Source organism: Sarcophilus harrisii, chromosome 1 (assembly GCF_902635505.1).
Source record: "Sarcophilus harrisii chromosome 1, mSarHar1.11, whole genome shotgun sequence".
NCBI lineage: Eukaryota > Metazoa > Chordata > Mammalia > Dasyuromorphia > Dasyuridae > Sarcophilus > Sarcophilus harrisii.
In genome coordinates, this window is record NC_045426.1 from 351,616,993 (window position 1) to 351,634,622 (window position 17,630).

Below are 17,630 nucleotides of genomic sequence, written 5' to 3' on the forward strand. Positions count from 1 at the left end.
GATTTGTAAGTTAAGAGATTTCTCTGTTTATTAAATCATATATAATAAACTGATAGGGATAATTAATAAGCAAGTGATTGATATATTATTAACTTGTGAAAAACAATCAAACATGTCCTTATATTAGCCTAGGATTTAGGATAATGAGAATCAATATGGTAATGAATCAAGTAAGTAAAAGGCAGAGAGGTCCTACCATAACCTTGTTACATAAAGGCCCAAAACACAATGGATAAAATCCTCATAGAATATTTATGGAAGAACATGGACAAGTTTTGCAGTACATTTGAAAAGGATGGAAAGCCACAGATGAATTCTGAGCATACCATTGGAGGGAGTAGTCACATAAATGAAATACAAGATCCATTCCAATATTAGGTTCTCCCGTCACTTTCATGTGTAAGATTTGTGTGAAAAGAGTAGGCACTGAACAGTTAGGAAAGAGCCTTTTTTTTTTTCCTTTTTTTGTCCATGAGCCAAATAATCTGGGTAAAGTGGGTCAGACATAACCTTCAGATCCTCCCCTTTTCTCAGCTATTTTGGTTGGTAGAATCTTTGCTATCATAGGCCTTTTTTCTTCTATGGTGCCTTCTCAATTCAGAGACATTTCAGACACAGTAAGGGACTAAATTCAAACTCAAATAAAATGGATTTCTATAAATCTATGAGTTAGAAAACTACAAATTATGGTGAATAAGAATGAAATCTATAGGTGTCATTCACCCTTTATTTAAACATTTTCCAATTACATTTTAAGTTGTTTCTGGTTCTGGATTCCAGGAGAATTTGACACCTCTGCTTTAGGATGCTAAAAAGACTACTATCCAACACAGATTATTTATGTGTTGTTGTCCATTTACATACTGTTTTAAATTAAATTGACCTTCCCGGGACAAGTTTCATATCCTAGGCTAAAAACTATTTGATGGTAGGAAATAGCTATGTTGTTTTATTTCTACGGCATCTAGTAGAGTATGAAAAACAATAAAGTGTTTAGAATGCTTTGTGATCATGAAGAAGATAGTAAGGAGTATTTTTTGACATATTTTTAGTCATTACTTCCACTAACTTGGTTCCATTTGATATTAACGTAAATGAAATTTATCAATCTTATTTTGTACTTACAGTATGCTGGTTGTATGTGTATTATCTACATCTAATTTGATATTTTTGGTCCCTTTCCCCACTTACCATGTATGAGCTCTGGGCAATTTCTCAGGGCTTCCCCATTGCTCTATTGTAAACAGCTGAGGACCATTTGAACCTAGATTAAAGAAGAAAATACAATGTAACATGTACTATTGAAAGTAGAATTAACCTGAAAAGTGGAAAATGAAATGAGAAGGAAAGAACCGAAGAGAAAAACAAAACGAAGAATATTTGAAGTAGACCTATCTGCTTCTTTGGTTGCAATATGCTTTTTATTATCCTTAATAATTAATAATATCCTTAATTAATATCCTTAGACAGTTAAATAATATCCTTAGACAGATTCACAACATAAAATTTACATTATTTTCAGTATGTAATTTTCCCAAAGTCTCACATACAAAGACAAACTGTCCTGAGACCTTTAAGATGGAAATGAGTAAGCTAAATGTTACTTCTAAGAAAAACATGTAATAAACCCATCAATATGTGGAACAGATAGAACTTTGCTTATTTATGATTTTAATATAACAAAAAATAGAAAACTCTAGTACACAACACATGGGAGATTTCTAATCTAATTATTCTTTTTTTCCCATTAATAATAAAATCAAGGTACTTGTCATGAAGCGTGAATTATTAGACTAAAGTGTATACAGACTTATGTATAAGAAAATGCATTTATATGAGACCTACACAAAATAAGTTTCTGAGAAGACAGAAAATATTAAATTTGGTCAAGAAGTCTAGAGAAGGTGTCATTTACCTTTAGGCAGATTCTTTTTGGACAATATGTTAGCATGGATTTTTGGAAAGAGTTTTCATCTAATACATTCTCTTGCTTACCATAAAGTTCAGCAAATCCATTCATAGGCACTCGGGATGTCCCCGTAACGAACTGTAGTAACCGGATACGCTTCTCAGCATCCATCAATAATACGGCCTATGAACAGAAACATAAGGTCATTATGTCTCCCCTGCAGTAAATGCTGCAGCATATGCTACTGTAACTTAGACATTTAAAAAATTTTATTTATATTGTACTATAAGACTTAGACAGTTGAGTCTGAAAACAGTCACATTTTTGAACATTGCCACAATACTAGCCTTTCTAATCTTAGAAAGAGATAAAATATTCACAATGTCTCTTTTGTCTGCCAATATGTCAAAATGTATTGTATAAAAAGCCCGTATTGATGGCATCATCACCCTTATGATTCTGTCTATAGGACATGATCATGATCCTCCCTTCCCCCACAAAGGTCAATTATAAACACAAGATATTATACAAACTTTACCAGCAACAGAAACTCAAAGTACAAATCTGAGTTTCTTATTTGGGAAATCCTTTAATCAAAGGTTCCTTAAATATTTTTATATGTCCTCAATTCCCTTGGCAATCTATTGAAACTCATGGATTCTTTCTCAAAATAATATTTTTAAACATATAAAATAAAATACATAAAATTATATTAAAAAAATTCTATTGAAAGTCATCAAAAAACTTAAAAAAAAAAATAAGGCAAAACTTTATGCCAATTAGCTGAGAATATAAAACCAAAAGCAAAAGAGCCTTTGTCTCAAGGAGTCTACATTCTAACACTTAAACAGATATGTAAAATACTGACAAAGCAGATACAAGGTAACCTTGGGGATGGAGGAAAGTATCATTAGTGTGGGCACCAAGAAAGAATTCTTATAAAAAGGTTGTGTTTGAGGTTCTGAAGCCTGAGGGAAACCAAGAATATAAGAAGTGAAGGACTAAAAAAAAGGGCATTTCAGGTAGGAGGGAAAGTCAACACAAAAAGCAAAGTCAAGGAGATGAGAAAATGGTGTTGGTAGGCTATTATATATCAAGAATAATAATGAGGTGTCTTTAGTTGGACTTGAGTACATAGAGATCTAAGTTTAATAATAAGGTGTAATAGAGTATAAGCTAGGTAATTCAGTGAATAGAGTATTGGGTGTGGGTTAGGAAGATTTGTCTTCATGAGTTCAAGTCTGGCCTTGGGCACTTGGGCACCAGAGCTGGTGACCTGGGCAAATCACTTCACTTTGTTTACCTAAGTTTCCTCATGAATAAAATGAGCTGGAGAAAGAAATGGTAAACCAGTTCAGTATCTCTGCCAAGAAAACCCAAAATGGGGTCATGAAGAGTTGGACACAACTGAAAAGTGACTGAATCAGGAGTACAAAAAAGGTGTAATAAGATAAAATAAGGCTGAAAAGATAGGATGAGTTTTGAAGAGCATTAAATACCAAAATAGAGGGTTTACAATTAGTCTTATAGGTAATAAAGAGAGTTGACCAAGTAGGAAAGTAATATGATCAAATCTGCACTTTAAGAAAACCCCTTCAGACATTGTCAAAGCTAGATTGGAGCAGGGAGAGACTCCACAAGAGATAAGGGACTGCTCTAGGATATTTACTGTATGATTGATGAAAATGGAACATATGAGAGAGATTAGAGAAAGAGAAACATTTGTTAGAATGCTGCACTCTTCACTGCACATGCTACTAAGGCCAAGTCAGGTCAAAATACAAAGCATAGTATAGAGAATGAAATCTTTATACTTCTAGTTTACTAGGATTCAAAAGAGTAGAAAAAGAAAGAAAAGGAAAATTCTTTCTATTTAAACTACAATTACACCCTCATCTAATTACAAGCCTGGGATTTCAAGTGGTTTCTCTGCAAGCCATATCATCTATGTTTCCACTGGTATTTAAAAATATAATAAAGGAAAATAAAAATTTAGAAATAAAAGTCTGAGTAGTTTTCTTTGTTTCTCATTTTGCAACCATGCAGCCTTTTTTGTTCACTACACTTTTAAAATCTCTTCACCATCTTCCCATTACAAATAGATAATGGTATTAGAATAGTTAAATCACATTTCATATTACTCATTCCTGGAGCAATATAATCTCAAAATATTTGTCAGAATTCCTTAAAAATTAGCATAGATTCTTTGGAAAAAGATAAAAATATTTTCCAATCTCGGTTATAAGATAATGGGAGAGGGTACATTTGTTGCATTATTGATGGACAATATAAATAGTTTTGAAGATGCTCTTGTACGTTACTTATGCAAGTCAACTTTTCCTCAATCTATATTCCCTAATACTAAAAGAGAATGCTCTTATAGTCTTAGCATTAAAGATCATCCTTTAAATTTTCTCTTTCCTATTACTTCTTAATTAATTAAAGGAATGAAAGTACCACTCTCACTACTTTTTGCTCTGCATAGATAATAAATCAAAGAAGAATTTTTCCTATCTTCAAATATAAATACTAAAAAGAAAACAGCATAAGGCATAGCAGGAAGTACTCCTACTAGAGATAAATATAACCTATGTACAGAAAAGACAGAACAGTTAGTACAACAGCCAGCCCTAGAATAACAATGTGGCCACAATGTGGGACTGGGGCTTACCTTCCAGAACCACTGAATGACGGGGTGATTTGGGCAGTAGCCATTCTTGTAAATAGCATGTTGTCTCCAGTCGTTAACATCAACATCTCCAAGGCCACACATCAGCAGCTATTTAGAAAATCAATTCAAGTTTAAATGTGGAAGGTCTGAAAACTAGAATCACACCGATGATTCAACCTATTTCATCACCACTATTATTATAAAAAATGATTGCTGGTTTATTTTTTTTTTAAATAAAAACATCCATAATCCAATTCATCACTCTTTATAAAAACAAACAGAATAAAGCTCCTAGCTCCATTTGCTGTAATAAACCAAAGAGATGAGATTTTAGATCACATAAAAGGCACTGTACCTTTAGTGAATAGAGCGCTAGGCTTACAAGGAAGAGACCTGGGTTCAAGTCCTTCTTGTGATATATACTGATTCTATGGCTTGGGGCAAGTCACCGAGCCTCTCATTTCCACACAACTCTCTAAGAATAGAAGTTGCAAAGAAGATGTTGACTTGGGAGAAGAAGTTTCTAACTGGAAATTCTCTAAAGGGATAAAATTTACTTTGGGTTTAAAAAAAAAAAAAAGACTTCCAATTTTTGTATGTAACCAGGAAATCTATTAAATCTCTATCATGCTCTTCCCAAAATACTTTAAATATTAAAAAAAATAGCACAGTAACTTTTAGGGGGGTTAACTTGTAAACAACCACACTGAATTGTACCAATGTTCAATATTGTCATTAACAGAAAAATAAAATCGTATCTGGCTTAATAAACAAAATCAGAAGTTCATAAAGCTGACTCTCTTTCACACAACTACTATCCCTACTTAGTTGCCCCTCCCAGGTTTCCATTCTTAACATGTCTTTCATTACTGTACCTCTTTCCATTTCATTGCCTTTACTCTTCTTGGGGGGGTTGGTTTAGATTCTTAGCTTTAACCCATTGAATAGGTATTTTTTAAACATATTTAATGACTGATCATAGGAAATGGTTCTCAATTCATTGTTATTCAGTCATATAATCCTTTATCTCATTCAAAAGCAAAGTGACTACAGAAGATATTCTCTTAGAATTATATTTGATATAACAACAGAGGTATAGTGAAAAACTGGGATGATGGGATCTGTACCTTGAATGATAATCCCTGTTCTGCCAATAACTAGTAATGTGGCTTTGTACACATCACAACTCCCTTCTAGCTCATAAATTGCTGGTTTCCACTGTCTAAGGAAAGGATCTCTACTATAATGGCTCAAATCTAACATCTCTCTTTTATCATTAGCTAAAAGGTAAAACTAGGGTAACCCTTACTCCCCTAAACTTTTGGATTCTAATCTTACCTTGAGTAGTAAATTTCTCAATAGATGATGAAAAATAATAAAGACATATCCTACTTTTTCTACTTCACTGTTCATTGAATGACTTAGCTTTGTAAAGGTGTGCCTTAAAAAAAATACAACGATAACTAATAACTGATATAGATCATTAGCACTGTAGTTTGTCTGCCTGTTGGGGAGCCATTTACCACAACACAGCTGCCACAGACAATGGAGAAAGAACTTCAAATTCAACAGTGCAGCAGCTGGGTCCACAAGGAGGATCCAGGTTAGAGCTGAGCATTCACAAAGCTTCCTTGAAACTATTTGGGGAAGCAGTAGGGAATGTTGCTTCTGGATATAGTATGCATCTGAATGACTTTTCAAGACCCTGATCAAACCCAGAATAGTGGATCTCTTAGGATTCAAATCACTTATATTAACATTTATTTTTAACTGATATTGCTAAATGAGAACTAAAGGATACATTGCCATGACTCAGCTCCTCATTTTCCCCAAACAAATAAAATCTATGCACAGTGCAATTCACTTTTGCTTTCTTTGTAGAACATCATGAATTAGAGGAAAGAAAGATCTGTAGTTGGTAGAAGAATGAAGAACTTTCTGATACACTGTTCAAAAAATTATAAAGGATTTAAAAGGCAACAAACCTCTAACTCGTTTTCATCAAAAATTTTAATCAAATCAATAGGAAGCAGTTCTGTGAATCCCTAAAAGAGAAAAAAAATACATAATCCAAAACTTACTTTTTTTTCTCAAAAGAAAGTGTAAAGAAACATGGTATTTGTTTTTAACTAAATAAAAATTAAAAAACAACAACAGTTATTTGTTTCCAGGTGATAGCATCCATGCAATTGCAATTGTAAAATGTTATCCATTCTTTTTTCTTTCAAATACAAGTAATGAAAAACCATAAATTTAGAACTTAAATTTTCAATAGCCCATGAAAGTCAACCTTAAAATGGGTGACTGCAAGTCTGTGGATTCTAAAACATGTCCATGATACATTCAAATGAGTCAGTATATCCTAAAAATATACAGGGCCCACAGACAATGAACAGAATATTTTAAAATAGCACAAATTCAATGTATAGCAAGTTAAATAAAATATAGTAGTCATGTAGTATAGAAGAAAGGGCAATGGACAAGGAAAGGCAGGAGATTTTGATTTGAGCCTAGATTTGTCACTGACCATCTTTCTAGCTGTGGGCTAATTCTCTTAATCTCTTCAATCCTTAATTTCCTAACCTTCAAATTAAAGGATTAGGTTTAAACGATTTTTGAAATTCTATAATATTAAATCTCAATGTCTTGAGAATTTCTTCCCATAGCTAAGGCTTTATTCCTCATTATGTCTGGGAATAAATTTTAATTAGTTGTAGATACCTTGCTAAACAGAACTAGCGAAATTTTCTAAATTAAGTTAAAGTGAATAAAAATTTAGAGATTTTTTTCTGCTGTAGATTTCTAATAGCTAATAAACTTGATAAACCTTAAAAGCCATTTCTCATTTTGAGATGTTGAAAATTTTGATAAACTATGAAAATAATTAACACCAGGGGATTTTAACCATTTTTTGTATTCATGGACCCTTTTAGTGGTTTGACAAAAATCTGCTTACTTATTCTCAGTATGTTTTTAAACACTTAAATTAAATACAGAGGATTACAAAGTAAGCTAATTAAATTGAAATAAAGTTATCAAAATATTTTTATAAAACAAATTCACAAGTCTCTAGGTTATGAACCTCTGATTTAGACCAAGATCTCACACTATATATCATAATAAGCTTCAAAGAAACATGTCCTTGATATAAAAGATCACAACATAGAAATATTAGAAAAATAAGGAAAAAAAACTCTCATAACTATGGATTAGGGAAGAGTTGGAGCTTAGAAGATAAAAAGGAAAATTTTGATTATACAAAATTGGAAAGTTCTTGCACAAATAAAAGTGCAATTAATATTAAATAAAAGTGCAATTAATATTAACAAGGAAAAAAGTTAATTGGAAAAATATTTGCAACAAGTTTCTCTGGTAAAGGTCTGAGATTAATGATACATAAATAACTGATTCAAAAATAAGAATTCTAGCTATTCCCTAATAGTCAAAGAATACAAAAAGGTAGTTTTCCTTTACTATCTATAAACATTTATTTTTATTAATTTTTGTCATTAAAATTTTTTTGAGTGAGTTTCAATTTCTCTCCCTTTCCTTGCCTACCCTTTGAGATGACAAACAATATAATATCAATTATTAATATGAAATCATGCAAAAATATTTCCAGATTGGCTATGGAACAAAAAAGGGAAGAAAAATAAAGTGAAAAAAAAATTAAACTTCAATTTGCATTCAAAATTCAGCAGTTCTCTCCTATGGAGGTGGATAGCATTTTTCATAACGAAACCCTTGGAATTGTCTTCACCAGAGTAGCTAAGTCTTTCAGAGTTGATTGTCACTACAAAACTGCTGTTATTATGTATAATGATCTCCTAGTTCTCTATCAATTCACATGGGTTTTCCAATTTTTTTTGAAACCATCCTGACTCATCATTTCTCACAGAACAATAGTATACTATCACAAATATATACCACAAATGGGTTATCCCCCCTCATTTTCACCACAAAGAACTTCCACAAATATTTTTATATATATGGGCGCTCCCATTTCTATGATCTCTTTGGAATACAGACCTATGAGTGATATTATTAGGTCAAAAGGTAAGCACAATGAACAGATAATTTTCAAAGGAAGAACTCTATCAACAGCTATATGGAAAATGCTCCAAATCACTAATAATTAGAAAAACTGAAATTAAAACAAGCCTGAGATTATACTTAACAGATTTATACACTTATTTATACACTTAATAGATTTGCCAAGATAACAAAAAGAGAAAATAAGATGACAATTGTTGGAGGGCCTTCAGGGAGATATTCGCATGGATATATAATTGTGGGTGGAACTGTGAACTGGTCCAGCCATTCTGGGAAGCAGCTTGCAATTATATCCTATACTATGCATAACCTTTGATCCAGTAATACTACTACTTGGCTTATACCCCACAAAGAATTCAATGAAAGGAAAAGAACTGGAAACAAAAAAACTGTCCATCAATTTATGGATGGCTAAATAAATTGTGGCATATGATTATAATGGAATATCAGTTTGTACCATAAGAAATGATGAAAATGATAGTTTTAGAGAAACGTGACAAGATCAATATGAACTGATGCAGAGTGAAGTAAAGAAACCAGGGGAACAGTATTGACAGTGATCACAACAATGTGAAGACAAATAACTCTGAAAGAATTAAAAACTCTATTCATTGTTAGGACCAACCATAAAGCATATTACTAAAGCACACATGAAGCATACTTTTTTGGGCAGGGCAGATCTGTGGATTTTTTTTTTTTTTTACTATGTTTATTTGCTATAAAGATTACATTTTTCTTTTTTTCCTCTTATGGTGGAGGGGGATAAATGATTTTAAGGGACAAAATGAGCAACTTTAAAAGTAACTTGTTGACTTTATTTACATTGAAAAACACAAGTTGTATAAATTAGAGATTTGTCATTTCACAAATAATCCTTCTCTGTCCTAGTATGTAGAAACATTCATGGAGGTAGTGTTTGTTAAATTCAGAATTAAAAAAAAAATAGACCATCCTCTCCTCCCTCTGATTTTCATATCCCTGGTGAGGGGTATGGTAAGGACTTGAGGTAAGGACTGTAATCCTCATTATATGATAGCATCATGGAAGGATAGAGAAATTGATTAAACAATTGAGATGGATGAAAGTTTAATAGGTGCAAAAATAACAACAAAAACAATCTAGCTAAAAGTGGCTGATCATGCAGGGACTGTAGAGGTCAGTAAGACTACTACAGAAGAAAGTAGAGAGACCTGGGAGAAAATACATTGTCAAAGTCAATATTCCAAGTGACAATGGAATCAGTAGAAATGCCATTTATGTAATTTTCCCCCCCTTAACTTCAAAGCTGTGCAGAACTCTTCAAGTTTGAGAAGAACCTAGATAGGGTGGATTTTTGTCCTACACTGGCTTAAACTTCTAAACTTTAGTAAAAAGACTGGACAAGCTTTAGGAACATTATTATGTAAATATCTTCAGTGAAAAAACATCAAATTAATACAAAAAGATGAGAGAAAAAATTTCCACAAAGAGGAAAATACAGAGATTTTAAAGTGCCTTTTTCCCCATTGTCCATTGGTATATCCTCCTTGTAGACACAGAAAAGAATGAAAACTGCCTTATGTGGAAGGATCTATCCTGTGTCTTTTCCCCTCTGCTCCAGTTTTAGGTGATTGATCAGTTCCATGACACAATCTAATTTGTGGGGAAAGAAACCTTTCCTCTATTATGACTAAAGAAACTTGAGAAATGAGCCAGTATAACTTACCTCCAAAAAGGCGTTCATTTGTTTTTGGACTCTGTTGACGAATCTCCACTGGATGACTAAGCTAATATTAGGAAGATGAGACAACATTGAAAAAAATCTTCACTATCATTATTTTCTACTTATCAATTTGTAACTTCATTAATTCTTATCAATTAATGAAATTAATATAAAACCCCCAAATGACAGGAGAAAATAATCTTAGTATGAGGATTTTCATATGCTTTCCAATACACAATTATGGAACCTGGCAATAGTGTTATACTGCAGAAGCAGAGCTGCCAGGAATTGCCAACTAATTGGAAATGAAGGCAGGAAAGAACGTGTGGATTTAAAGATAACTTTTGAGTTTTTGAGCCTGGATGCCTGAGAGGAGGCTGTACCCTCAACAGAACTAGAGTTAAAAGGGTACAGCACATTGTGTTGACAGCTTTCTTATATGATTACTTATCTAACTAGAAAAAATCAAACTTGAAGCTATGGCATTAAAACCCTATTATATAAGTTACCCTCTCTTGTCCTGGTCTCTGAAATTCAGAGATCCTAAATAGATATGTAAGAGTTCCAGAGAAGTTCCACATGCTCTAGTAACCAACAACTTATCCTCCAGTGCATCATATCATCTGAACATAAATACCATGGCCCTTTACTTCACAGCAAAGTAAATAAGAACAACAAAAAATTTCCATTCTGATCTTGAGATTGAACTCAAAGGATAAAAAAATCTTGCCATTGAACAAAAATCAACTCACATCTATCAGATATGTCAAACTTATTATTATGGTTAATTTAAGAAAGGCTATAAAATAGAGGAATACGTACTCAATATATTCCCTTTTGTTTTCATTTGTCACCATGATTTCTGACCCATTTGGCTTCAGATCCACTTGGTATGTCTGTATTTTCAAAAACAAACAAAAGATCACCATGAAATGACACTGCATATTTTCTTACTGAATATAAAAAAAGGATAAAGTTTTATGTTTTGAATACTTATTAGTTAAAAGGGAATGTACTAGCATGACTAATGAGATTTTTAGATTGGACACCAAAGACCCTTCACACTTATAGATATCATCATTGAAGGCAAATTATTTTATTATTTATGAGTTTGAATCCTAGCCCATATTTCATTATTGAATGTGAAGAGGAGGCTACTGCAGCAACCCCCAGTTCCTAAGCAAAGAGCAAAGGGATTCACTCTGCTTAACAAAGAATAAATTATATGCTGCATTAATGCAAAAAGCTACATTTCAATATAAAAACCACTTATGTTTCTACAGAATAACACACATAATTCATTTTCTAGTACACCAAGCAGGTAAGTTGTGAGCTCCGTTCAATATGAGAGTGTTAGGAGAAAGAAATGGGATAGGGGAGAAAGTTCTGTCTATGGTCATCATGGGAGGTGTTAGTTTCTATGGTCACAAAGACACCTCTTGACACTAGGACCAGCTCTGCTGATATCAAAATCTGTAGGAAGGGGTGCCCGTGTTGCCATAGCCACTAAGGGCCAAAGAAGTTTATTTCAAAAATCTATAAAGTGCCTGCTATGTGCTGAGCACTATGCTAAATGCTAGAAAGTAGAAGAAAGATGACTCTAATGGGCTCAAATTCCTATATAGAGCTGACAACCTTAAAACTGGGATTTTGACCTTATACTTAAAAACCTCCAAAAGGGGTCACAAAGAATAGGACAGGACTGAAAAATGACTAAGTAACAATGACAAATGACTTGATTGTAGGTTTCTGGGGATCTATAAATTTAGACAAGGAGGAAAAGAAATCCTATATTTGTTTTCATTTATTGCTGAAACACAACATTTCCTTCAATTAGGTATGTAGGCAACAGAAATTATTAGGAAGAGCCAATTGAGACTTTAGAAAACTGCCAAAGGGATCCAGGATACCTAGGTGGGGTTGAGGGTCAATGAAAAGGATGCTGTAATTGGGAGGATAATCCCTTTGACAGAAACACTGCTCCTTATTCCCCTGCCTTAAACCCATTATACCCATCAGATAGGTCAGAGTGAGTGTTGAGAGAAGCTTTGTGTTTAGATGCCAGCATAATACTTAGCACATAGTAAATACTTAATACATGCTTGCCACATTTTCTAACTCCATATTAGAGTTAAAGCTCCTCAGCCTCCCTCACTATGGCTTTTTTTTTTTTTTTTTGGTGGGAGGGTGGTGGTGAACAAAAAAATTCATCTTTACTCATTCTCATCAGGGTGAGCGATGATCTATGCTCACCAACAAACTGTAGTTATAATTATTCATTGAAAGGGGAAGACTGCCATTTTAAGAGTAAAATTACAAAAGGATTTGAAAATGACATTGAAATCCTAATGTGCTGTCAAAGCCAAGAGGCAGCTGTGAGGTTATAGAAAGAGTACAAGGTCAGAAAATCAAGAGGCATAAGGTCTAGGGGGCTATTCTATTAATTTGTTGTATGACTTTCCACAAGTAATTTAACCTCTCTGGACCTCATTTTCCTCATCTGCAAAATCAGGGAATTGTTTGATACATTCTCTAATGTCATATTCAGCCCAAACTGTGATTTTAAAATTAATTCTTAATCCCTTGCATTTCCATAATGCTTTTTTGAGTGTATTGTTTTCTTATATAATTTAATGGTCACAATAATTCATCCCCAAAGTAAAGAAATTGGGACCCAGAAATTTACTTCAGATCATAAAACATGTTGTTCAGTGAGGTAGGTCTCCCGACTGAATGAATTCTGGGCCCTTTCCATTATAATTATATCATGCTGCTTTTAAAAAAAGAAAGCATTAGATATCGAAAAACGGAGAATGAAGACTACCTTTGGTTTTTGTTGTTGTTTTTTTAACTACATAGGTAGCAAGTATCAAGTCTTAGTGGCCAGATTTGAACTTAGGGTTCTCCTGTTTGGAGGGCTGGTCCATTGTGTCACCTAGCTGCCCCTTGAGAATGAAGAGTACTTAGTGGCAGATACATGAGTAGGGGTCCTACCCACTATGTGTGGCTATGCTAGCAATTTGAACTCTTTTTTTATCTTTCTGTAACTCTCTCTTGGGGAATTTTATCAGCTTTCACTGGTCCAACCATCATCTCTATTCTAGTGATTCTCAAATATATTGGTCAAGCCTTTATCTCTCTCTGAAGTTCTAGTCCCACATCCTGGTGGTTAACAGACGTTTTCATCTGCTTGAGCCACAGGAATTTCAAACTCGACAAGCTTTGGAATTCAGTTTTGAATATGAGATGCTCTTGCTCAAGAGATTCCAGTAGCTCTATAAGACCTTTAAGATAAAACAGATAGAATACCTGCCCTGGAGGTAGGAAGGCCCAAATTCAGATCTGACCTCAGAAGCTTACTAGTTGAGTGACCCCAAGCAAGTTATTTAACCCTATTACCTATGGAAAAAAAAATATAAAATACATACTCCTCTGTTTAGCAATGTGGCTCCAACTTATTTATACTTTCCCCCTATTTGAACCCAGTCTAGCCAAACTGACATTTTTGGTATTTTCTGTACGTGGCATTTATCTCCAGTTTCCATGACTGTACAAATTATCTCCCATAGCTAGAATCCTTTTCTTCTTCTCCTCTTCCTCCCTTGGAATCTTAATTTCCCCTTCAAAGTAAAGTTCACATGCTACCTTCTTAGATGAAGCTTCTCCTGATTATCCCAATTGTTGGTGTCTCTAAAAGTAACTTATATTTACTTTAAAAATCTTTTTTATTTTGAAATTAATACTACATTTCAACATATAAAAAAAGATATTATAATATTCTGATATAATTTATGTGTGATTTTCTTTTTTAAACAAATACGTACTAAATTTATTAAGATTGTAACAGAAATGTTCTGTGTCTCCTTTTGAACTTTTCTGTTCCTTAAAAAAATTATTGATATGTTTTTTAAATTTGTCTATTTGTATTTGCTTTTAAATTTATTTTTATATTTTCATGTTGTTCATTTTAGTGGAGCAAAAATAGAACAACTTATGACTTTAATGACTTTTGAAAAAATATGTTGTAGCTATTAATTAAAGAAAAGGGCAATCTCCTTAAAGATAGAGATTATTTTATTTTTGTCTGTATGACACACCCTTAAAAATCCTCAAGTGAACTGACCATTACCAATGATTATTGCCTCATATCTCTCCTCTGTTGTTAAACATCTTGAAGAAAGGATCTATTCTTAGATACCTTCATTGTTTCTCCTTATCCATAATCTAGCACCATACCTGGCACATAGTAATCAATTAATACATGCTTGGTGACTGTAAGACTAATATGGGCAGAGAGTTAAAAATCATTTTTACAAAATCACTCAGCCAGCATATGCCAGGGGGGATTTGAATCCAGGTTATCCTGACTCAAAAGCTGACTCAATTACTGTACCATATCACCTCTTGGATCAATCTATTTTTCAAATCTTTGGTTATTACTCTTATTTCTTTGTTATTTCTTAAGACATATCTCATTTTTAATATAATTGAATACTTTTTTGCTTTGTTATTGTGTCTCATATAGTTTTTAGTCTATAATTCTTAGTTGCACACGATGAATGAGTGTCTTATCTTTTGTAATTATGCATGCCATAATTCCCTATGCTGACAATAAGAGACTTTTCAAATGCCTCAATTTTCTCAGTGGAAAAAACCTTTAAACCGGTCTCAAAATTGAATAGAACAAAACTGAGTCTTCTGTCAGACCAAAAGGGAAGCAAATCAGGTAATAAAGGCAACATCTGCATTTTGATAAAGCAAGAGCCAACAACATCTCTGTCATATTCTTATATTCCCAAATGGAGAAAGGAAGGAAGTTCTAAATATTCAGAAAGACAACTTTCCGACATTCCCTAAGCATTATGGGGAAAGCATATGCTTCACTTATAAAAGTGAATGATTTACAAATTCTTAATAGCAACTAATTAGCTTCTCTTGATAGAAGGAAAATAAAAACTTCCATCTTGGTTAGGTTAATTTTAAATATATCAAAATTTTTGTGAGGTCTGAAGAGATGACAAGAAAGCTGGTAATAGTTTATGGCCTTCAAAACAAAAATAAAAATTTCTCAGGGGACGGAAAGAGATGGAGCAGGAGAGGAATGGGAATTTAAACTCATTTCATGACAAGGTTATTAATACATGTTCATAGCATTAGGCCTTAAAAGTATAACCTTTATAAGACAGGTTAGCTCCCCAAAGAAAGAGGAGATGATTTAAGCAAATTTAGGACATAATCATCCCATTCGTCTCATTTTGATTGTTGCATTGTCCTGTTTGATCCATTCAAAAAGCAGCTAGACAATGTTGGTGCAAGCTGTTAATGATAAAATGTACCTATTGCTTTTTGGGGGCAGCTAAATGGCACAGTGAATAGAGTACCTTCCTCCTGCTTTTCATGAAGAGTTTGGCAAGAAATAAAATTGAAAATCACTCTCAGTATGGTCTTTTCTAAATAAGAAAACCATTCTTTAGTTTCATTTAGTGGACATTAAATAGTTTAGGAAAATCACAGAGTCCCCATCCATTGAATTGGTACATAGTTACTGTTGAAAAATTAACATAAGTTTCCAGAATCCTCTCCTGCTTTGGAGATTGTCTCATCTTTTCTCCATACCTCATAGGACTTATTTTTAAAGTTAGGATAGTAAAATGGTTTCTTATAAATGGAAAGAACTCGAGTTTTTCTTGCTACTTGGTATTCCTGTAATTCACACAAAACATGAAATATTTAGTGTGTACCTTTGGGGTATTATTTCTCTTATTATTATTTCTCTCTTATTTTTACTTTTTTTTTCTCCCAAGAAAGTGATACTTTCAAGACAACTACCAAATTATACTAAGAGAAGTGCAGAATAAAGCCTAGTCAATGAATAGGTTCAGTTAAAAATACCAATTTTATTTAAGATCACATTACTTTTTCTTTTTGTACTTAATGGGGTTTCTATTCCATAAGTTAATTTTAGAGTTAAGTTAAACATTATCATCAAGATATCCTTGTACACTAGTCATTTCTACTTTTTTCTCCTCTGAAGATGACTTCTAAACTCAGAAATGTTAAAATGACTTCTTTGAGGTCACATGACAAATATGCCAGAGGCAAGATTAAAATAGTTTTCTGATTCACAACTTGGTGTTCCATCTTTTTATACCACACTCAAGTTACTGGGTACCTATTTATCTATAGTCCCTTGAGTTTTGTCATGGTCAAAAAGCTGTAAAGCCTGCCTAATTAATTAGATGGAAAGTATCAATTATTCCAAGGTTCTATCTTGCTTTAAACATGCAAAACTTAGGAACTGTGTTCAGCCCTTTATAAGTACACTTATATTTTTCTACCTGTTTAGATACTTAGAAAATTTACATTCTCATTCAAAAGTTTTTTCCATCTACCTGTCATCTACATTTTCTTTATGTTCATTTCCTGTAAACTCATTTTCTTAGTTTTAAGGTAACACATGGTATAGATCTTGTCAGTGCTGACTGGTATGGTACAAATAACTTACAAGTAGTCTATGTTATCAATGCTTTTTAATTGTCATAAAAAGAGGTCCATTTTCAAAAGCTCAAAAAGAAACAGAGGTGGGCAAAAATAGATTAATATCTTATCTCCTTTCCCCTTTGTTTCTTGGATTATAGTTAATATCTTCCTTTAGGAAGAAAATGACATATATCAGTGAAATAGGCTTCAAAAGTCACAAGCCACATTTAAGATACAGGTCAACTTACTCTCATTGAGGAATGTTATTTGCTTACTGTCTTGAAGAGAAGAAGAGAAAAACTGTTTCTGACATCTTAATCATCCTCAGGTTTGCAGAAATGAACTCCTCCTGAACTCTATATGCCATAAATCACTATGTCAGAAGTTAGGAAATAAGTTTTGATGGTTATATGATCTTATTGGAATTGAGAAGAAAAGATGAAATCACTGCTTCAAGAAGCCAACAGGCCTTAAAGATATCATACTTCAGTTTCCCTAAAACTAAAAATATCTACTATGTTCTTAATCCTAGGTAATTAGAACAGAGACGAATGTATAAATGCTATCGTAGTGTTTTTTCCTCCTCACTGGTAAAAATAAAAATGGTTTTAGGTGTTCATTGGATCACTGAAAGCACCACTGAATTCTGGCCCATTTGGATTACCATGTTTGACGGGTAGCATTTTTTTTTCTCTCAAATGTCTAAGCATATTCCCTGAATGAGATTGAGAGTACACATCACTTTTATAGTTTATAATATAGTTTATTCATAGGTTTATAGGTCGTTTACAGAAAAGAAATAATATATGTTATTG

General features: G+C 33.0%; 1 protein-coding gene across 9 annotated transcripts in view; it reads right to left on the reverse strand.

Annotated features, from left to right (window-relative positions):
* Window positions 1-17,630, reverse strand: part of NEDD4L (NEDD4 like E3 ubiquitin protein ligase) — a 455,315-nt gene that overhangs the window by 13,132 nt on the left and 424,553 nt on the right. For all 9 annotated transcript variants that reach the window (XM_012541477.3, XM_012541476.3, XM_031945922.1 and 6 more), the window contains 6 exons: window positions 11,158-11,231; window positions 10,339-10,399; window positions 6,566-6,625; window positions 4,581-4,688; window positions 1,996-2,092; window positions 1,192-1,264 (listed from right to left, as the gene is read on the reverse strand). In XM_012541477.3, coding sequence (XP_012396931.1) covers window positions 1,192-1,264; window positions 1,996-2,092; window positions 4,581-4,688; window positions 6,566-6,625; window positions 10,339-10,399; window positions 11,158-11,231 — 473 coding nt within the window. The remainder of the gene's footprint in view (window positions 1-1,191; window positions 1,265-1,995; window positions 2,093-4,580; window positions 4,689-6,565; window positions 6,626-10,338; window positions 10,400-11,157; window positions 11,232-17,630) is intronic.